Source organism: Odontomachus brunneus, unplaced genomic scaffold (genome assembly GCF_010583005.1).
Source record: "Odontomachus brunneus isolate Ranch 3 - 2012 unplaced genomic scaffold, Obru_v1 Obru_scaffold_047, whole genome shotgun sequence".
Taxonomy (NCBI): domain Eukaryota; kingdom Metazoa; phylum Arthropoda; class Insecta; order Hymenoptera; family Formicidae; genus Odontomachus; species Odontomachus brunneus.
In genome coordinates this window covers 880378-903375 of record NW_022639497.1, presented here as the reverse complement: position 1 = coordinate 903375, position 22998 = coordinate 880378, and the positions used below count along the sequence as shown (strand labels likewise).

Sequence of the window (22998 nt, the reverse complement as noted above, 5' to 3'; positions counted from 1 at the left end):
CTCTCTCTCTCTCTCTCTCTCTCTCTCTCTCTCTCTCTCTCTCTCTCGGGTAACAATCGCGATATTCGAGCCGAAAAGAGCGCCGTCCGTCATTCTTTGTGCTCGACGTAACGACTCCCCTCGCTCGACGCGATGGGTTTAAATCCCGCGCGATTGTTGGGAAAAAGGGCCTGTCGATTGTCGAGAAGTGCCTGACCGACAATGCGTATGTACGTACGCGCCATGTTTTTTCCGAAAACCAGGCGCATTCGTTATAATTCAATTCAAATATTGAAGAGTCACGGCAATCGCGACTAGTCCACGTCGAAACCGTACTTTCGAATTCGTCAAATGAGAATTAAAGTTTCATCCGACGTCGGAACACGCCCGAAGTAATTCTCTCTCTCTCTCTCTCTCTCTCTCTCTCTCTCTCTCTCTCTCTCTCTCTGTTTTTTTTTTATGGATTACACGGGCAACATTGACTTCTAGCCCGGTGGGTATGTGGGATTTCCTCGCGCGCGATAAATTCCGAATTTTGTTAATTCCCGTATACTGCGACTTCGTCACTGTCGCGATAATAATACACGGCGTGTTGTTCTTGCGCATCGCTCGCGAGAGTAGTGCCGTGCATGTTGACTCGTAAACGGCGTTATTTGTTAACGAAATTATGCCGAGCGCGCGCGTATAGTTTTGCCGGCGAACGGTCTCCGCCGTTTTGAGGCGGGTGAATTACCGTCGCGAGCGGGCGCGGAGGAGATCGTTGTACGGGCGAACAAAAGCTGGGGCTACAATTCGCGCGGCGGGGGCGGAAGGCAGTGGGCGAGGGGGAGTCTCCCGAGGGGGTGCCGAGGGGACGCGGAAAGTAATGTCCTGTCCGTGAGAATAAAGCCCACTTAATTGCGTGTCGAGCACATAAGAACGTTTCTCAACTTCTCGCCGCTACAACGATCGTAAGTTACGCGGTAGCTAACGTCGTCTGAATCTAGTGGGACTTAAGTAAGCTCGCGTGATCGGTCCGAAAACACGCGGTGCTCGTAAAAATTACACGCGCGGGATTCTCGCGAGTAAGCAAGCAAGAGAGAAAGAGAGAGAGAGAGAACGCTCGAAGGCGAGGAGTTGCTGATTTGTCAGTGAAAGAGAGATCGTATCTATCGCCAATGGCAGCTCGCCGCTATGGCGAGTTAGTGAAACTACGTATCTTCGCCTCGCATTGCCGTGCTCTTGTCTCGGGATTTGCATTTACATCGCGACCGCGAACGCCGATGCATTAGACGGCTGCCGGAGAGGACGTGTTTTCTTTAGCGAGTAATCCCTGCGGGTTTATTCCCGTATAAGTCGACGGTGTGTAATAACAATGGCAATTGAAACAATCAAATTTGCATCGAATCCCGAGTGTACCGGGATGCGTATTCGTCGCGGGCAGCGGGAGAGGGCGTTAACGCTCCAGTGATGATGACGACTGTCATTGTCTCACTTTCGATTCGTAAAAAGCACAAATCCGCGAAAATTACTCGCGAAATGAATAGCGCTTCAACCACTCTTGTGAACATCGATCATTCGCGGCAATGAAAGAAAGAAAGAGAGAAAGGAGAAGAAAAAAAGAAGAAAAAGATTGCAACCGTCGAAGCGCTCGCGCGATGTAACGCGAAAATTGCATCGTCCTCGATCCACACATCCCTTCACCGCTCAAAGACATGAAATATTCCGTCGTGGTGACTCGTGGCGAGCTACGTATCGGTGGTTATGGATTTCAATTTACCGGTCCGGGTTAGATCGACACGCGTAGCTACCGTCGATGCTCACATCGATTCTGTCCACTCAGTCGGTTCCTACCGAAACCAGCAATAACCGGGCATGAAGCATAAATATAAAATTTCAGGGCATTCCATTTCGCGGTGGTCGAAAAGCTCCCGCCTCCTCGCCTTTTCCGTTTTCCGCCTTCTCCATTCCATCGCCATTCTCCGCCATGGAAAATCTTTCGTCGTCGCTGGATTGTCCGAGAGAGAAAGAGAAAGAGAGAGAGAGAGAGAGAGAGAGAGCTCACGTTCGCGTATCTCGATTTATCCTGCCGCTGCGGTCGGAAGAAGCTTTGTTAACGCGACGTAAACACTTTTTAATTGCTCTCTAAAGCTATAACGTCGACCCGCGCAAAGCCGCAAGATTCCTACTTTTTCGCACGTAACTCTTACCCTGCGCAAGGGACAGAGGAGGACGCCTCAAATAAAAGTTCCGAAGCTCGCGTCCAGACGGAGTAAGCGCTCGCAAAAACGCGTTTAAAGTCGACGGTTTGGCTTCTCGGCGGATATTTTATTGTCGCTCATCAGGTTCGACTTTTTCCTGCTCGGCTGCGTAACAAACATTTAATATCCTTCACAATATATTTCAGAAGTGACTCCTTTTCATCGTGGAGCAATTATTGCTATTATTTTTATTCTTGTCACGAGATATACCGCGACAAAATGTTATCGACGAAGAGGTTGGCCGGAAAAACCCGACAGAAGAGATTCACGTAACACGTTCGAGACTCCAGACGCGAGCTCGTGTTATCCCCTCATTTTTTCCAGCCACCGTTCGCCCTCCTAGCTATTTTCCTCCACCCTTTCTTCTCTTTCTGTTCCACCCTCTCTCTCTCTCTCTCTCTGAAAGATCCTCCATCATGCTAGGCGACTGGTGCGAACCGTGATTACGGGTTTCGAGTCTTGCCCGCGGATTTTACGAGCCCGGTCGCGCGAGTCACACCCCTCGCGGGCCCTGCGGGGCCCCGCGTCGCGTTCCCGACCTTCCCGAGTCCTTCTCTCTTCCCGCTCCCTTTTCTCGCTCCCCTGTTCCGACCAGCCACCCACTCGAGCCCGAAAGTCGGGAGGAACGGAGGCAACGCGCGGCATACGAACCGCGTGGAAATAAATAAATGCCCGGGGTGGTCGTCGACGGTGGAGCGCGGCGATAGAGGGGATGAATGCGAGAGAGGGTGGCTGACGAATTTCAGGGCCGTAGCTGCGAACCCCGCGACGTATCGATCCCTCCCTCGCCCAACGCACCTGCACCGATCGCACCCGAGTGCCCGATGATTTGTATCTTTTCCCTCACCCTTTTTTTTGGGAATGCGCGTTCGATCGGACCCTCCTTTAATGTTGCCATAACTTTCCGTCTGTCGGAAGTGAGACTCGCGATATAGTGGCGAACGATCGCGCATGACATGGCGTTGATTCTACATTGACTCTACGCGACGGAATTCACGGGACATTCAGCGAGAAACGCTATCGCGGCGCCTTTTGCTTTGCTTTGCAAGAGCGGTCTGGAAGCGCGCCGCGTTCGGCCAGATTGTTCGTGAGAGCTCAACGTGTCAGCGAGTACTCGCGCGCGAAAACTGCGAGAAGAGTCTCGCCAGAAAAAAGGCAGTCTCGGCGCTCAGACGGGAATTCATTCGCGCCTTTTGTTATTGCAAACATCTAGTCAAAATTTGCGTTAGCCGCGGAACTTCATTCTCGAAGAGGCCGCTATTTACCCCACGGTCGGTAACTCAACATTTAATCGTCTCTCCCCTCTTTCCTCTTTCTCTATGAAGGACTAAAAAAACTCCCTCCAATTAGACGAATCAACATCGTGAGTCAACTTCGAGAAACGATAACAGTCTTGCCCCATTACAGGCTTTCGCTAAAATTCCCTTTGTTATTACCCCGGCAAATCCCTACGAAAATATTTCTCCGTGTTAAATTACTTTCACGCGGCGCGTCAAGTCCCGGCGCTTATCCTCCTCTTAATTACGTCTCGCTAACCGCCTAATTAAGTGCGCTAAATTGATGTCGCGATTATTCGCGCAGCTCCTTGAGAAACGCGACATTTAATTCGCTCCGTACTCTTATTTGATCCGCGGACCGGGCCTGAAAATGTATCACGCGGCCTCGTGTATAAGCGTTATACATTAACAGCGGATACACAGATGAATTATCGACGAAATTCACGCCGCTAATTAATGCGAGACGTAAATCAGAATTACGGGACTATTAGTTTAAGCGGTTTCCGGTTACTACCGCGCGCCTGTGTGTAAAGGAAATTCCAGCAGTTCTCTCCATCTGATAGGATATTAACGAAGAATACTTCTGCGACCGAATCCCGACGGCGACGGCGGCAGCGGTGGCGCCGTAATAAAGCGTGAAATTAATCTCTAACGTGAATTGCATCAAGCACGCGCAGCAGAATCACTCGAATCGGAGGGCGAGACGAAGATGTTACGCGATGTCGGCCAAGAAACGGCGCCGATTGAGTGACGGCGATCCGGCGGCCGCACGTGAAAATTTAATCGCGGAATTTCAGCGCAAATCATTCCGACCTGGATTCCCGCTATACGCGAGAACGTCCGTAAAATATATAAAATCGCTATAAATACTAATTATTCAATCAGTTTGCTCATTTAAGTTTACACAATCGCCGTAATAGAATATAATTTATTAAGCGCGCGATATTTAACACGTTCGCCCGCTGATGCATAAACGGCGGCTAATGATAGAAAATTCACCGCCAACCCCATCACGTCTGGAATAAAAAGTAACGCGTTCCATCCATGCGCAGAGCAAACGATACAAAATTCTCGTTATACGCGCAGTGTAAAAAGGAAAGAAAGGTAGGAATGCGTCCGTCATTCCTACCACGTAATTTTCAACATCATGTTTGGATCAAACGTCGTATCGTATCGTATACCCGTCTGCTCTTGCACGCTCGTTTCTCGAAAATGGATTCCTATCCTGCAACCCCCGCTCGCCCTTTGCCGAGCTCAAAAATACACCCCGCCATTCCCCTTTGCTCCTCTCGTTTTCAGTCGGTGGACCCACGCGCGGGGAAACGAACGAGGCACGAGGGACTCCTCCGGATTTCGATTATCGTCGATAACTCGGCTGGATGTATCCCTTCCATACTAGCAGTAGTTTCCGGAAATTCGCCTCACCCTCGGGATTATCCCGCCCTGGGAATTCCTATCTCGCCACCGACATTGCGCTCCCTCCGATTCCTCTCTCTCTCTCCCCCTCTCTCTCTCTCTCTCCCTCTCTCTCTCTCTCTCTCTCTCCTTCTCTCTCTGTCTCTCGTTCTCTTTTTATCTTTGTCTCGTGCATACTGCTACGCCGAATATGTCCCTTCTCTCTTATTCTTACCTTTTCACTCTTGCCTTCGGATCCTCGTTCGATTTGTCCCGAATTACTTCATTGGGTACATATTATACATCTCCCCGTTCTTCCTTCGCGTCGTAAAACGTGCGAACTGACGAGTCTCGTCAGACATATGTTCACTCGTACGCGTTATACGGAACCAAAAGAGTTATTACTTGATACGCGTCTAAAGTATTTAGAATTGAATTCAGATTTAGATGAAAGTTTTTCAATAAAAATTACGTGCGATTACAGATCTAAATGTCACATATATTAGATCCAACTCTAAATAAAAATATGAAGCCCGTGTTAGTACACACTGCAAATCCGCGTGTGTTATTTTTAAACGCATAAGTGTGTAATTGGCTGAATTTATTTTTACATGTTTGTTACCGTCTCAAATCACGTCATTTAACACATGCAAACGTATAAAATTCTAATTTCTAACGTGAGCGAAAATTCTAATTTATACATTCTAAACGTATTAAATAACGTGAAATATAATAAAACCGCAAGAGACATATGAGAAGAGTTTCAGCCAATTACTCGTTTATGCGTTTAAGAATAACACATTCGGATTTGCAATGTAGTTGTCATTTGAAACCTTTCTCATGTGAGATAGTCAAATTTTTATTCAGAATTGAGTGTAAGTTTTTTAGGTGACAACTATTAATACGCGAAAATTTGAAAAATAGACGGTATCATTATTACGTGTATCCGCCGACTTGGTTCGCAGAAAGTACAGGTGAACAAAATCTTTGATAAAAGAGTGCAGCTGTGTTATTCATCATTTTTTCTTGCGAAGAGAATAACCACAAACACTGAGATGATAACTAGATATTTCTTTCTCTTTTGCATTGCATTAAAACTTAAATTATATACAGAAATCGCAAGAATTTATCTTTTATATTATTACCTTCTCTGCTACCGTATATTTAGAGTTACTTTGTAAACCTCGCGAAAAATTTCGAAAGCGTATCTCTCTGGACAAACTTGTGGAGTCAACCCAAATCGAGATTTTAGTTTTGCATTAATCCGCAAATTCCGTCGAACTTGAAGGACCAAGGGAGATATAATGACATACGGACTATTGTCGTGCTTACATGCTGTACACGATTACTTACTGGCGTGGGTTTCGACATGAAGGAGAACGCGGAACGTTAAAAACTCGTGTTGTATTTGACGTGCAACGTGTTCTTACGTGGATCTATTTCTTGTCGTTTCAGAATGCTTGTTCCCACTGAGTTGGCAAGGCGCGTGGTTCCAAAGTGGCGTGAGGCAGCCGGTAACGATATCCAAGGACGAGTTATCCAACAAGGGCAAGTGCTTGTACAACGAAGCCGACAAGTTCGTTTTAGTAGATCAGTAAGTAATTGGATAGTCACGCTTTTTGCCGTTTCGCGAATTATTTTAACATGCGGCGCGCTTACAATAAAATATCACAAATATATTATGTATATTTCCAGTATAATCGATATTCTCTCTCATTTTTCAGTCCATTAAATTTTTCATTGTGATTTAATAATTTTCCATTTATCGAATCTCGAGTAACGTGAGCGAATATAGCGAACCAAAATTAAACCCTCAAGAAACGATTGAGGTATTCGTGAATTCCCGAAGTTCTCACCGCAAAAGAAACGCTCGATTCTACGCTTTTCGTCTCGCGATAGAAATACGCCGGTGTTTGCGCGCCCCTTTTTTGTTACTTTCCGAACGACTCTCTCGCGTCGTAATAAATAATCAGGCAATAGAGAACTAATACGTTTCCGATCGAATATTGGATTCCTCAGATATCGCAACGCAGCTTAAAAACAAGACAAAACAAACAAAGGCGTTATATCCGTGGTAGTATTTATTGGTGCCGCATTTATTTTAACCTCTTTGTACGCCGCAAACAATTGCGGCGAGACAATTTTACTCTGAAAATTCCTATAGTGCTGCATGGAGGATTCAGATAACATGTACCGTCCATGTATCCAACCGATCAAAGCCTTAGTTACTAAAGCTAATATGGCGAAATCGGTCGACCGAATAACCCGTATCCTCTTTCTATCTCGGCCAGCGGTTCATTCAATTTCGCAGAATTGCTGATATTGTTAAAAAACAAGGGGGAAAAGGGAACGTATGGCGGTGCAGTTCGCAAAACCTTCGCGGTATTTCTCGCAAGGGATTTGCCTGCGCCGACGATGCGAGAATATAAATCCGTCGAAGTGCGCGGTATCGCGATTTTTCAATTGTCAACATCTAATTTACGAGTGCGCTCTCTCGTGAGCGCGATCCGTACTTCGCGCGCTACGCTCCCCTGCGCTTGTCTCTGGCTCTGAAAGAAATAAATTCTCAAAGCGATTATCTTTTGCACCACGAGTCCCGACTATTCGTGATAAATTAGTTTCTCTCTGCGAAACGATTGCACGAAATATCCCCGACAACGGTGCGATCTTTCGCGATGGAGTCGCCGCGAGAACGCGAGCTTTTCTGCCGCGAGAACGCGAGCTTTTCCGCCGCGGGAATGCGCGAGCGCACAGATCACGCAAGGTCACGTAAGGAATCTGTCTATTGGCAGCGAGATGAGAGATTGTCGACGCGAGAGCTTCTGTTTTGCCGCGTAACGCTCGTGTCACACGCCGGGCGTCCAAGTTTTCGCGAAGATCTCTATCGGACTGTGCCTGCGCAAAGTGTCGGATCGATATAGAAGTCGGGTCAGATAAAGAAGTCGAGGAAAAAACCAGTCGCGAGGCACGACAGCGAAAATTTAAACGTCACCGCACGCCTTTTCTCCGCCTCGAGACGGCGAAGCGGTATGAGGAATCGTGCGGCGAGAGGCGAGTTGATACGGACTGTTTAATCGCTCGCGGAGGAATAGCAGTTCTTTCGTTTGAGACCTTGCTTCCTCCCGCCGCGATTGTGCCGAATAATACATGCGTAAGAACCGAGAAATTACACAGAAAAAGTCTTGTAATAATTGATTAACCCAATGATTGATTAACGAAGTTAAGATTTGGTCGAACGTTTTAATATAATATGTGGTAATTAGTATGTGCATAATTAGTAATTGCACATGTAATTGTGCGATAAAGTGAAATGTAGTAATTAATATTTATCAAATATAGTTACCAACCATCTGACAATAATTACAAAATAATTGGTAAAATGAATTCTTGTAAAACAACCGGTTAAATGATATTTTCACCAAAGTATCTTGTAACTATCATCATCCAGACTTTTGATAGTTTTTATCGCTCTTTTCAGTGTACGTATCTTTTTCACGGACAACTTAAATGAAATCGTACTGACTAATAATTTCTCTACGTCATTCGGCACATTTTTGTGCGTATGTCGTTCAAATTACTCGATCTTCTGAATTATGCAACTTCGACGTCGACATCGCGCGAATCACGACAGAGAGAACTCCTCGCCTCTCCGTACTGCAAATGCCTACATCTTTCTGTTTCAGGAGGTCATGCTACCGCTGCATCGTCATTCACGAGAAGCACGCCAACGTTCTCCAGTACAAAGAGAGTAAGTACGAAAAATAAGTACGCGGACGCGAGGCGTGCGTCGTCGTCGTCGTTGTTATTTCGCCAGATCGATAGCGATTTGCCGCTAGCCCTCGGAGACCTATTCGTTCATTAGAATGCCGATCGTTAATTAAAAGCTCGACGATGACGGCAGGAAGAATGGGACGAGGGATGGAAGAAGGAGGGGGAGGAGGAGGAAGGAGCGGTAGTGATAGAGCAGAGAGAGAAGAGAGAATGCGCCGAGTGAGTTTGTAGCGCGGCTGAAATTATTCTTGGACGGCGAACTTAACGATTTTCTCTCCGTCGAGCACGTCTCGCGGTAGACAACGCGACGTGTCGGTGAAGCGGTGCTACGAAAACGGTTTCGCTAATTCCGCCCCGCGGACTGCCAATCTCGTTTACGGTGTAAAGGAGATCGAGAATACCTCGCAGCGTTCTGCGGATACTCGTTTCCTATCTACCTCGTTAATGCGTTCATCCGAGCGGAGAGAGCGAACTCGTCGAAACAGGATAATAATTCCTGACAAAATGCTACCGTATTTCGCACTCTGCATATCCGCGGATTACGTTCGCCGTGCGCTCGCTTCCGGTTAACAACTCCCGATGCCAACGTGAATCCCAACGTGGATTCCTCGCGTTCGGCGAAGTAGTCGTGTAATTGTTTAATTGCATCCGGCGCGCGACCGTTATCACGACAATACGGTCTCTTTTGATTTTTGCCAAGTTTCGCCGAACTTTCCATCGCGCCCGGGGAAACGAGTGGGTGACGTCACATGTACACACACGTACATGTTTGCACGCGCGCAAGCACCGGCGATCACCCACGGCGAAAAAGCTCGCGCTCATTACGGGGGAGTTGGCACGCGGTGACGCGACGTGTCGCAACTTATAATTATCCCTGTCACACAGAGATTGCGGAAATAGTTGAATAACTCTGAGGCGGCTACCTGGAGCCGGCAATGTGCAGTTTTATCGAGTATCGAGCGTGCGCGACGATACAAGAGCACCGAGAAGAAGTAGCAGCCCGCGGAGTTTCGCCCACCGGATGGGCGATGGGGGATGGAAAAGAGTGGGCAAGGGAGGGGGGAGACCGGGGCAGAGAGAACGGGGACCGCTACGTCCGCCGACTCGCAGCTCGACGGAGGAGAGAAAAAAGCCGTAGGTCAACATGTACGAACGGAAAAAGCGCGCGACAGCGTCCGCGCGGGAGTGCGCTGGATCCGCCTCCTACGTCTCTCGCGTCGGCATTTTTCGACGATTTGTCAAAGTCCCCCGTTTTTCTTCTCTCCTCTTCGTTTTATCGGGCTTTAATCTGCATAGTGTCACGCCGCGGGCACCGTCGCTCGCAGGCTGCCTTCGCTGAGCACAGTTTGTCGCCGGGAAAAATGAGGGAGCGAGGCGAGCGAGCACGCGTGCTCTCTTCCTCTCCTCTTCACTCCTTCCCTCTATCTCTCTCTCCCTCTCTGTCTCTCTCCACCTTCCCTCCTCCCGTTATCCTTCAGGCGCGAATCCAGGTAACTCCTGGTTGTGAGCGTTCAAAGCTACGTTCAACGTTCGACGAAACGTAGGGGCGAATACAATATTTCCAAAGACGACGTATACTTTATTAAGAGAACGCGATTGGAAAGACAAATAACGTCGGCACGCCGAAAAGTCGGGAGCTTCTGGCGCGTGTCTGCCTCGCGCGCCGACAGCGATCAGATTGTTGGCATTAAATAAATATTGAATAAATATTGAATAAATTTGCTGGTAAATAAAGTCGAACAAACATCGCGCGTGCTGCACGATCAGTTTACAATATCACGTTAAATATCCCATGTTTTTTCCCTCAACGTTAGTCCCTGCTCGGATAAACTTTCATGATTGTCACGGCGCGAGGCAATCTCTGCGATTTTTTAAATTATATTTTTGAGGTAAATATGTGTGTTGCATTGAATCAATTTTTAAATTTACGTCATATAGTAATGCAAACTTTTTGTCATACGGATGCAGCAACCAATTTATACGGTAAAAGTTATACTTCAACCTTCATAATAACAGATTTTAGTTCCTAAAATATATAGGATATCCTAGACTCTTCTCCGTAATTTGTGTGCGAACGTAGAACAGATTGAGGTGAACATAAATGTCCCACATCGTTTTGCGATAAATCTCGCAATAAATTTCGAGATATTAATTAAAGAAGATTACGCGCTGTAGTGGTGATGCGTGCTTGTACATTAGGTAAAATTGAACAAAAAAGCCTTTTATCATTTTTCAAATAACCACGTAGACTTTTAGTTATCTATTCTACGTTCCCACAAAAATTGTGAGGAAGAGTCTGGGATATTATATATATTTTAGGAACTGAAATGTGGTATTAAAAAAATATGCTACATTTCTAACGAAACGTATGTACCTCAGCGAGAAAGACAGCCTATTCCTGGACTACGAGAAACATAATAAAATTGAAGAGAATTTATTCGAAAAAAAATTACTCTCCGCGCAAAGTCGCTGCCAAATTTACATACACTTGTCCACCTGGGCTGTGTTAACGGAAAAATTGGACGCGAGATACTTCCGCGCCGAAAGCCAAGTTAACACGCGGTTTATATGAACTTTTTTCATCACCACCTACGAGCCCGAACAACGCGCGCGCGTTTCTGGGAAGGGGAGAGACGATTTATATGCGCTGGAAATATTTGAATTAGAGGAGGGAAGAGCTTTAAGCGCTCGGCGAGCGTGCTCGGACGTCGCCAATAAAGAGAGGTAGACCGAAGACAAAAGTCTTTTGCTCGATTTTTCGCCGGGCGCGGGTAACACCTGCGTGCAGAAAAGTTAAGTCTCTTTGCGAGACGAAGTCTTTCGCGGGAGTCCCGGCGCTTTTCCCGCGGCGCGCCGGGAAAGAAATCGAGGGAAATATCCTAAGGTTAAACTTCCACCGCGGCTATGAACTTGCTACTCAGAAAGATTCGTCATCGTCCAACTCGACCCTCTTCCTCTTCTCCTTCTCCCTCTCTCTATCTCTCCCTCTCTCTCTCTCTCTCTCTCTCTCTCTCTCTCTTGCTCTCTTCTCTCTCTCTTGCTCTCTTCTCTCTCTCTTTCCCTTTTTTACCCCCTTTATTCCGTCGAGGCGCACGACGACTCGACTCGAGGCCCTTACCGCCGACAATATATAAGAACTTTTCGTTAGCCGGCAAAATTTTTATTAACATCGCGATCCCCCGGAGGAAGTCTCGTAAAAGGAAATGTAAGTGCGATTATCGTCGGTTCGCTCGAGAAATGACGCGCACCGTGGGCAGAAGATTCGCTACCGACGCGGAACTTCTCCGAAGTACGAGGTAATGGGACCGGCTTGCGCGAAGGCATCTATTCGCTTTATGTCACTGCGCGAATGACGCGTTATCGCCGATGGATTCGTGTCACGAAACGAAATCCGATAACGGCGATATCGCCGTCGGAAAAATTGGACGTTTTACGACGTAAAACGCGGGATTTCTAATCGCGCGTTTACCTCTTTCTCCCTTTTTCCTCCGAGCGATAATAACTATATTTTATTTATTTTATGGTCTACTAAATAAATATACTTCCATAGAGAGATTCTTGTCGAATCATGCGACATCAATGCACTGAAAAAGAGCATTTGTGACTATAATCACATAGAGAAATAATTGTACGACCAAATGTTGCTACTAGCATTTTACTAAAAAATATGATCGAGACGAAAAGTAACTATAATTGTATAACAAGTAACTATAATTGTAGTTAGATTGACTATTTTTTTCTCTCATTGTGAAAAGGTAGAATTTAGCGTGACAAGAGCGACAGTCGCTTCGATGCGTAGCTCGCGAACGACAAGAAATCGCGTCGCGAATTCATCAAGCGGCGTTAAAGGGATGCCGGAGCGAGTGACGAACTTGATAAACGTCGATAACGTAGAACGATCATCAAAAGGTAGAAAACGTTATCATCATTTATCAACAATATCGAATTTATATACACATAGATACTCATGGAATAAAGACGATCGACAAATAGGCGTTAACATGATACCGCTATCATTTTTTCACAGATGTATGCAAGGGTGTATGTGCTATGTTGTCAATTTAATTTTCTTACACATAGACGTTACGTAAGTGTGAATGCCACGTTGCCGATAATCGCATTCTCTCCAAAATAGGCTCTTGTTACTTTTCTGATGAATTCTTCAAACCGCTTGTGTACTGGGTGCATCAAAGAAAGAGTTTTAGAGAAGAGTATTGTAGGCGCAAGCGTAGTTTGCGAATAATTTCTTAAAAAATACGTTACCTATTATTTGAGTTTTCAATATAATTAGCAACGGTAATTTGAAATATTATTTTCATTTCGCACTGAACAATGTTACACTTTATTTTCGCACGTAATTTTATTATGTAAATTGGAGCAGTCAATACGCTGTAATTTAAAAAAAATGAAATCAGTGTCATGATATTAATAGTTCCACATCGTTTTCATCCTTGAAGCAGGAATCCCCTATTTCATTTATGTATATACTTTTACTATACAAAAGCATTTTTAATTTGGTCAAGTCAATACAAAGTAAAATTTGTTGGGAAATGTCGTTGACGTGATACTGTCGTTGACCGAATATCTTTGCAAAACTATTGTCTTGTGCTGATTCGACAAAATTAAAAAGCCTTTCTGCAAAGTTTACTTCTTTCTATCTGCGTTGAATTAAAAATTCTTTTGCACGGTGAAATTATATGCGAAAATGAAGCGGAGTATCCCACAATATGAGACGAAGACGATAAAGAACAGTTACTATCACGACATCGAATCTTTCTGCAAAAACTTCTTTCTACCTGCGTGCGTCGAATTAAAAACTCTTTTGCATGATGAAAGTACATACGAAAATGAAGCGGAGCATCTCTCAATATGAGACAAAAACGATAAGAAACAGTTACTATCATAACATCGAATCTTTCTGCAAAGACTACTTCTTTCTACCTCCGTCGAATAAAAAACCCTTTTGCATGGTGAAAGTATGTGCGAAAATGAAGCGGAGTATCCCACGTCATCTGGGAGACGATGCAAAGCGAAATAGTCAAACTTCACGTCATTTTCAAAAATACATCTTTGCGAATGCGAAAATTATTTCAAAAAACTGTTAAGATATTATCCCAGAATGTGCTCTACACTGAGAGAAAAATATAGTTGCCTTTGATGTCAACTATACACTTTTGTGATTTTAACCACAAAAAATAATTAGAAGAACCTCTATTTTAGTAAGTGTTATTAGAAAGATGGTTCTTCTAATTATTTTTCTGGTTAAAATCACAAAAAAGTATAGTTGACGCTGAAAGCAACTATATTTTTCTCTAAGTGTAAATGCTAATACTATATGACCTAAATAATCTGCACTAACATGCCCGACTTTCGGCCAATGCACGAGAATCTGATATTCCTACAACGCTAAGTGGAATCCGACGTTATGAATGTCAATTTGCGATATAGGAAAATTATTTTCAAGATTCTGGGTGTGTTACTAAGGGAGTAGAGTGACATTAACACACATTGTGATCCGGGAGACGATGCAGAGCGATATAGCTTAACGTCATTTTCGAAAATATATCTTTGCGAAATTAAAGACAGCGACAATTAAAGACAGAAACTGTAAAATATTATCCTAGAATTTGCTCTATATGCTAACACTACACGACCTAACCTGCAGTCACATAACCGATTTTTGAACCATGCGTAGGATAGATACTACTGCGCATGCGCGAGAATCCGAATATACTGCTACGATGGATCTAACGTTATGGGCGCGACTTTGAGATATTGGGGAATTATTTTCAAGATTCTGGGCGTGCTGCTGAAGGAGTGGAGTGACACAAACATACATTGTTACTCAGCTGACAATGCAGAACGAAATAAGTACACCTGACGTCAATTTCAAAAATATAACTTTTCAAGTGCGAATGTTACTTTAAAAAATTCTAAAAAACGATCTCTAATATATTCTATATGCTAACACTACATGACTTAACCTGCAGTAAGATGACAGACTTACTTTCGGCCCATGCGCAGGATAAATACCACTGCGCATGCGCGAGAATCCGAATATACTGCTACGATGGATCCAACTTTATGGGCGCGACTTAAGGCCCTTGCATAATAACAAGCAACAGGCAATAGGAATAGGGAATAGGAATTCGGATTAGTCAATTATTTGTATTCCCTGTTCCCATTAGCTAATGCCTATTTCTATTGCCTGTAGCCTGACATTGTGCAAGCACCTTTAGGGATATTGGGACATTATTTTCAAGATTCTTAGCGTGTTACTGAGGGAGTAGAATGACATTAAGGCACATTGTCATCTAAGAGACGATATAGAGCAAAATTCGCATACTTCACGTTATTTTCGAAAATACAACTTTGCAAACGCGAAAATTTCTTTAAGAAACTTTAAAAAATTATGCCAGGCCTAACTAACTCGGTTTAATAATTTTGCGGAAACACAAAACTTATCGATTCAAATCTCGACTTAATAATTTAGCGGAAACACAAAATACCTGGGTTGAATCTCAGCTTAATAATTTAGCGGATCCTCAAAACACATCGTTTTGAATCTCGGCTTAATGGTTTAACAGAATCTCAAAACACTCGGATCCGAATCTCGGCTTAATAATTTAAATCGAACTATTTCGGTTCGAATCTCGGCTTAATAATTTAATCTATTGTCTTTAATTTCTCGAAATTTAATTTGTCGTCTTGTCAACAACAAACGCGTATGCATAAGAAAATATCTCTGAAGAGATAGTATGTCGTAAATAATACGACATAATAAGTTATAAAATATAATAATCAAATAGTATATATAGAGCATACATTGAGTATATATAAAATATATATAGAGAAAGTATATATAAGAGCATAAAAAAGCATATATAATATATACAGAGCATATAAATATAACATGTTGAAATATATCAGTTTAACGAATCATCAAGAAATAATCCGACGAGAAGGAAGCTTACCGAGTCGAAATTTATATTGGCCATTGTTATGCAAGAATGATCCAATTAAAAAAATTATAAGCTTTTATCAGTGGATACTCCATTCACATCTTTTTAATCCAAACAAAAAAATTTAAGCCTTATAAATGCTTGAAATGAATTAAGAAACAGTTTTTTTTTTATTTTTTACTAGTTGCGTCTGTTTGCACATTTTTTTCAAGGATTGAGCTAGTCAGTATTCTTAAAAAATGGAACTGCTTGATTCGTTGAACTGTTGCGAAAATCTCAGAGCTAAATTCTTTGGTTGGATCCTTCTTACGTAATTCTGGCGAATTGCGAATTCCAATTCTTACTTTACTTCCCGTCGGACCCAATGCGATTTACGTCTACGTGCATGCAATCTACGTAAAGTGACGCTTTGTGTCTACTATATGAGCGTCTAAATTGAGCGCTCACCATTGCGCGTCGTCCCACGGTGTCCAGGGTCCATCAGGCATCCTGTCGCTGCATCTGACACTGCAATGGTCCTTGCGTCCCACGTCGCCTGTAATTCCCGACCACGGTAATCTAACGAAGGTTTCACGAAAAATCCCGTTTCTCTTGGGGGATACATTTCGAGTTGTGAATTGCGTATGAAATATCGCGAACTGCGTCTTTAAGGAAATGTCGGCCTTTCGGATAAACGACAAGTATGTACGATTAATTCAGCAACGGTAATTCAGTAACGGTCCGATCGAGTTGTAGTGTATTGCTTTGGTACATGCGCGATGCAAATCGCTTACGCAGAAAACAGAATCCGCGAGCCAAAGGTGACGCGAAGGCCGATCTTGCAAAATCTTTCGACGCGTGGGCGAAGTAATCTGTGCGAAATTCTCACGTACGATACGGAATATCCCTAATGTAACGTTTCGATGGTGCAATGTAGTAAGTTGCAATACAGCTCCGCAATACTTTTGCAAAGACAATTCCGCAATGTTTTTGCGGATAACAACTTCGCAATACTTTTGCGAAGACAATTCCGCAATATTTTTGCAGATAACAGCTCCGCAATACTTTTGCGAAGACAATTCCGCAGTGCTTTTGCGGATAACAATTCTGCAATATTTCTGCGAAGTTCGCTCGAGACTCTTCCGCAAATACGATCCGGTGAAATTCGCAAATTTATCAAATTAATAATCGCGAACGCAAGCGTGAGTGAAAAATCAAAAACTATGAAAATTGTGACGATAGAGATAAAGATTCTATTCCAAATTCATGCGAAAAAAATGTTACCGTGTGAGATGTCTGTCTTCGATGGAACTTGTCGCGCGCCGCATAAGTAAACCAACAACTGCTCGCTTGTCTGACTTATGCACATCACGTTTTTCGCGAGGGATCAATGTCTGTATTGTGTCCCGCGTTAGGAAACTCTAACTCTAAGTGAAAAATTGAAACCTGAAAATTTTCCAACGATCGAGAAATTAATTTTGCGAGCAACTTATTAAGCGTTAAATCGCTTCGCGTACGATATCGAATTTTATTTAATAACGAAGCGCGAACTCTACTTTATAAAATGCAATCGCGATTCAAGCTCACGCGAGAGAGAAAATTGAGAAAATTAACGACCGGCGGAAGATCTATGACGCGGGTGATGTGACTGCGTATTTTCTGTGGCGCAATCTCTGTGGCGTAATCCCTTTGCGCATTGGCACAATCTCTTTGCGCGTTGGCGCACTGCCCGAGGCACCTGAAAGATCGCATTTAATAAAACTGAATAATTTTACAAAATTTTGAATGTTCAGAGCGTATACTCAATACTTTGGGCATCTACCAGATAGTGTTGGGGTTTGATTAATCAAAATTTCCTCCGATAAAAATCGTCAACTAATCAATCGTCAACCAATCAATCTAAGTTAATCAATTTCTGATTTAAATATACATTAGGAAAAAATACTTTAAAATTTATTTGCCAAATTTATTTGCCAAATGTAAAATATACATTATCACTAATATTATTATTTGAAAAAGCGATCTTCCAATTGTTTCGAGCAGTATGATTTTTATTGGACGGCACGTACACATACTACAACTACAACAAAGTAAATCGCATTGATTCAACATGCACTACATCGAAAGACTTTTTCTCTTTCTATTATTAATATGTTTCTTGTTTTGACTCACTAAATCGCCGATCATGGTAGCTACATTCTGCTTTCGTTTCTGGAATAGAAAAATGCCATTTCGCCGATTAGATTCGTGCATTAATATCGGTTTGAATAAAAAAGTTTGAAGGATTAAAAAAAATAAGCGCGATATTTTTCACGCTGGAAGAATTTTTCGGAATGCATTCACACTTGGAATATTCCACTTTCCTTTTTCTCGACGTTGCAAATAAATTTCTTAATCAGAACAAATCAAAATTTTTCAAGTGGTGATGTTATTCAGAAAAAATCCTCCCCGCGTGTAATTACTATTCTTCAATGCGATCTTTGATTCAATTCAAATTATCTCGACTTCGAGCAAGAGGATTATCAATCTTTTCGGATTTCTAATTTTAAATGTTAATTAATGAAGCTCACCTTCGCGCCAACTCTGCCAGGCCCGAGTCGGATCCTCCGGCGCAACATCTCCTTAGAGTCAAGTGCTCGTCTCTGCAACAAAAAACAGATTTAATTGAATATTAATTAGTTACACGACAATGGATGCATTAAGGAATTCGATTCCAAACAAGAAAATTTTCAATTTTGTCGGGTTTCTAATTATAAGTACAAATTAAGTGAAGCTCACCTTCGAGCCAACTCAGACAGGTCCAAGCCGAATTCTCCGGCATCCCCCAAGCATCGCACTCCCTACAGCTGCGTGACTGCGTCTGCTCTATTGTATCTCTGTGACAGAAATTTAATTTAATTTAGTAATTTAATAATTTAATATCAATTAGTTACACGCTACAGCAAAACAAGGAAAAGAAATTGTCGTAATGGCACGCTCGAGTTCTTTTCCAATGCGCAATAAGAAATAATTAAATCATAGCTGAATAAAGAAGTAATAATACCCGATTAATTAATGGATGATGATATTAATATCTGATCGGCAACCGTATAATAATATCCGGTAGTACCAATTAATTACACACGACAGCAAGACGAGATAAGGAAATCGTAACGGCATGTTCGAGTTGCTTCTCAATATACAATATAAATAATTAAATGACAACCGAATAAAGAAGTAATAATACTCAAATAATAAATGAATGATGATATTTGATCGACATTGAAGAACTCGATCGCGACGTTTCTCTATTTAACAAATAAAAAAGTGAATGAAACGCGGTAAAGCCCGCAATACCTGCTCGCGTCTTAATTTGTCTTAATTATCGCCTCAATTGTCGCGAAGTCGAAACGCGGTATTAAAAATCGGCACGGAATAATTTAGGAAATAACGCGGCAGCTCTCGATGTGCTCGTCTCGACAGTTGAGAGTGTTATGGCGTGACGCTCGAGCACGTGCTCGCGTACGCGTGTTTACATGACCCGGCCGCGCGCCATCCCAAGCGCCACTCAGTCAGCGGCACGAGCGGGCCGTTACGACGGTTTCTTTACTTAGCCATTGTGGAGCCTAGATTTTTTGTTAGAGCTGTTGCCCAGGTATTGTTATTACAGATATTATTATAATTATTATAAGAAAGTAATAATATTGGAATAATAAATGGTAGTGATAATAATATCAGCTTGGCAATCGTGTGATAACAGCCGCGAGTGGATAATAACTGAATAACGATGATCGAATAATCGGTAATAACAATGAATAATAATAAGCAACGGCAATAATAACTGATTAAAGATGAGGTAAAGAAATTGTCGTAATGGCACGCCCGAGTTGCTTTCCTATGCGTAATTGCAATAATTAAATAATAACCGAATAAAGAAGTAATAATCGAATATTAAATGGTAGTGATAATAATATCTAATCGTGTGATAATATCCTTCAGTGGATAATAAAGAAATAATGATGATCGAATAATCGGTAATAACAATACCTGGGCAACGGTTCTAACAAAAACTCTAGGCTCCACAAAGGCTAGATAAACCGACTGTCGTAACGTCCCGCTCAGGTTGTTGACTGAGCAGGGAGGGCGCAGCCGGGTCATGCAAACACGCGTGCGTGAGCACGTGCTCGTCACACAATAGCACTATCAACCGTCGAAGCGAATGCTATATATATATATATATATAAAACCGAATTTTATATATATATACACTGAATATTCGGACGTTGCGAAAAGTGCGATAAAAGTACAGTGCCATCTCGAAAAATATTCGTGAACTAATTTTTCGCTCTACTTTATCATAGTTGTCGGAAAACCTAACCGCATACGAGTATAATCAACTTTTCTGCAAACTTTTCTTATCTTTTTTGGCATCGAAACTAAAATCTGAAAGTGTAGTAGTGATCTTGGAAATTTTACTGATTGGAGCAATTTGATATGTATAACTTGCAAAATGTTTGTATTAAACGAATATTGCACTAACTCAAAATTTAAATTTAAACATTTTTTTCGTTTTTGTCACATATGATCAATGCTCCAATTAATTTTTGCATGCACTTTTGTTGTGTAAAAGCGTTTGTAATTCTGTGCAAGCAATAAGACGTAAATTTTATAAAAAAAAGTCAATGTTATGTCGGTAAAGTTTTCATATCCGGCATCCCCTTAAAGAGATACAATACTTGAAAATATTCGCAACAAAATACTGACATTTTTTGGCAAAGTTCATGTCGTATTGATTACACAGAACTGCAAATACTTTTATACAACGAAAGCAGGTGCAAAAGTTAATTGGAGCATTGCTCAACACGTGACGAAACCGATAAAAAATTTCAATATTGATATCTCGAACTGTCAGTTGGCATGAACAAAAGTTTTGCAGCTTGTATATATCGGACGACGTATGTTCGCTCCACTGAGCAAAATTTCAAAGAATATCGCTGTAACTTTACAACCGAATTTTAAAACTTTTAAAACTTGAAAATATACGAAAAGTTTGCAGAAAGATTTCTATGTATATGCATGGTGAGGTTTTTCGCCAAATATGGTAAAACAAAGCAGCACACATTTATATAAGATCTATGATTATATAAGATGTACAAGTGATACACGAAATAACGTTATCGTGTTGAGCTACAGACATACGATGCACGATATCATGCCTGTCCGACATATATACCGGCAGCTAATTCACTGCACAGATCTTCCAATGTAAGATTCATGCAGTGAACTGAACTGCTGATAAGCATGCATGTAAGAAGACATAAAATCGTGCATCTGCGTTATTGACATTTCTGGAGCTCATCGTCATTCACTTTAATACACCCCCTCAACGGCGCGAAGAACCTCGTTACTAATGCGAGACACGTTGCTCCGCGCGTTTAATATCAATTAATTTTCTATTGCAGCTTTTTGCCACGATAGAACCACTCTGGATTTTATCTGCTCGTATATTACGGGGGATGCAATGCTGTACTCATTGTTCCGCGAGGACGCACCGACGGTGACGTGTCCCTTTCGCGGACCCATGACCTTCTCGTACAATCGGGGCCACGGTATGTGCTCGAACCCGCCGAGCAGCATCGACATCTGCACGGACGATAGCAAGCTCATCTTCAAGTACCAGGCCTGCCCGGACGTATACGCCTCGGAGAGCTCAGGTAAGATGCACTCTTTGCACGTTTATGGAAAAAATTCTGGTTCGATAAAAAAAAGAAAAAAAAACAGAAAGGAGGAAAAGAACATGGCGACACTGCGCGTATCAAAGGGGTGCTAAGGGAGTATTTTGAATGCAAGATTTTTCGGATATTTTATTCACGTGTTCTTTTTTGCGATTTTATTCTTTCCTTCTAACAGTCCAGGCTCTCTCTTTCTCTCACACTTTATTTCTGACAAATTCGGTAAAATTTACACCAAATTTATCAAAAAGCGTGCATACGTGAATGCGAGGAAAGAGAGAGAGAGAAAGTGAGAGGAAGGGGAGGAGAGAAAGTATCGAGGTATTAAAGTTTTCGCGCTGTGTATGCTGAATATTGCTAATGATTGAGAATCTAGAGATTTTCCGAAATAAAGTTCGCACTTGTCGGACGCGATCGCATGAGTAGATTTTCTGCGAAATTTATGGCGTGCAGTTCATAGCACATTCGTTTCGCAAAGCAGCCGGCGAGCGTCGCGCGTGCATTTCGAAATATTTATCATGATATTATAAATTATGCAGACACAATGCACAATTATAGAGATTTTATCGCGAATTATGTAAATACAATTCTTTCGTGACCCGCACGTTCTTTGGTGACGCGTATTGTATTGCGCGTTCCACATAATTTGCAATAATTCGCGCAATAAACGTTAGGACGTGTGCGGAATTCCGGGCGGCGTTTTATAGACCGCGCTTTCTCTATGTGTTCTGTCGCGTTATTTGCATCACATAGTATGTGTGTGTGTGTGTGTGTGTGTATGTGTATGTATGTTGTATGTGCGCACGTGTGCGTGTGTTCATTTTCCATTGTCGTAAATTTGCAGAACAAAATATTCGGACGAGACGCGTTCCGGGCCGATGATTCGCGAGATCCTCGAGAGGCATTACCGATTCACCTTCACGACTTGTTATTAATTGTCGCGGCTTAATAGCGCAAGCTTATTAACGTGATTGGTATTTCATGCGAACGGTCAGTCAGTCAGCCAGTGACTCCGATAACCGGCCGCCGTCAGTTTGTATATCTTGCGCGCTTCAATTAAACACTCGTTACGATGGATTCGCATTTAATAGCGCGGCGCAGCGAGATTAAATTTGTAGTCAATACGGGAAGAGAGAGGGAAAGGGCGGACGGGAGGGAGGGACGAGGGGTAGACGGGAGGGGTGAGGGTTTATGTGTCTACTTTTGGCCGACGCGTGTGTTCAATTTAATATTGCGGTATAATCGATGCCGCCGATAATCCGTTTCGAAGCTACCGTAGCGTTATCAATTATACCAAGTTACATTGCAAAATGTGCGGACGGCGTCTAAATATTCATCAACCGCAACGACATCGATTCCGCCGGACTGCTGCTGTTAAGACCGCCAGCTGTGTATATGTGTATGACGGCTAGTGATATAGAATAGAATATTCATTTCATGCGCGAACGTGTCCCCCTCAGTTTAATCATTTGCGCCGAAAACTAGCGAAACGCGTACTTGCGCGCTGCGCCCGGCTCGCGAGTATTTAAATCGTCCCGGAATTTCACGCGTCCCGCTCGAAATTTGTCCGTAAAATCGTCGCGTGATATTTGCAAAGAGAGAGAGAGAGAGAGAGAGAGAGAGAGAGAGAGAGAGAGAGAGAGAGAGAGAGAGAGAGAGAGAGAGAGAGAGAGAGAGAGAGAGA

General features: G+C 42.8%; 1 protein-coding gene across 2 annotated transcripts in view; it reads left to right on the top strand.

Moving 5' to 3' along the window:
- LOC116844888 overlaps nucleotides 1–22998 on the top strand; it is a 353179-nt gene that overhangs the window by 247094 nt on the left and 83087 nt on the right. For both annotated transcript variants that reach the window (XM_032817009.1, XM_032817010.1), the window contains exons 4-6: nucleotides 6347–6485; nucleotides 8575–8639; nucleotides 21045–21296. In XM_032817009.1, coding sequence (XP_032672900.1) covers nucleotides 6347–6485; nucleotides 8575–8639; nucleotides 21045–21296 — 456 coding nt within the window. The remainder of the gene's footprint in view (nucleotides 1–6346; nucleotides 6486–8574; nucleotides 8640–21044; nucleotides 21297–22998) is intronic.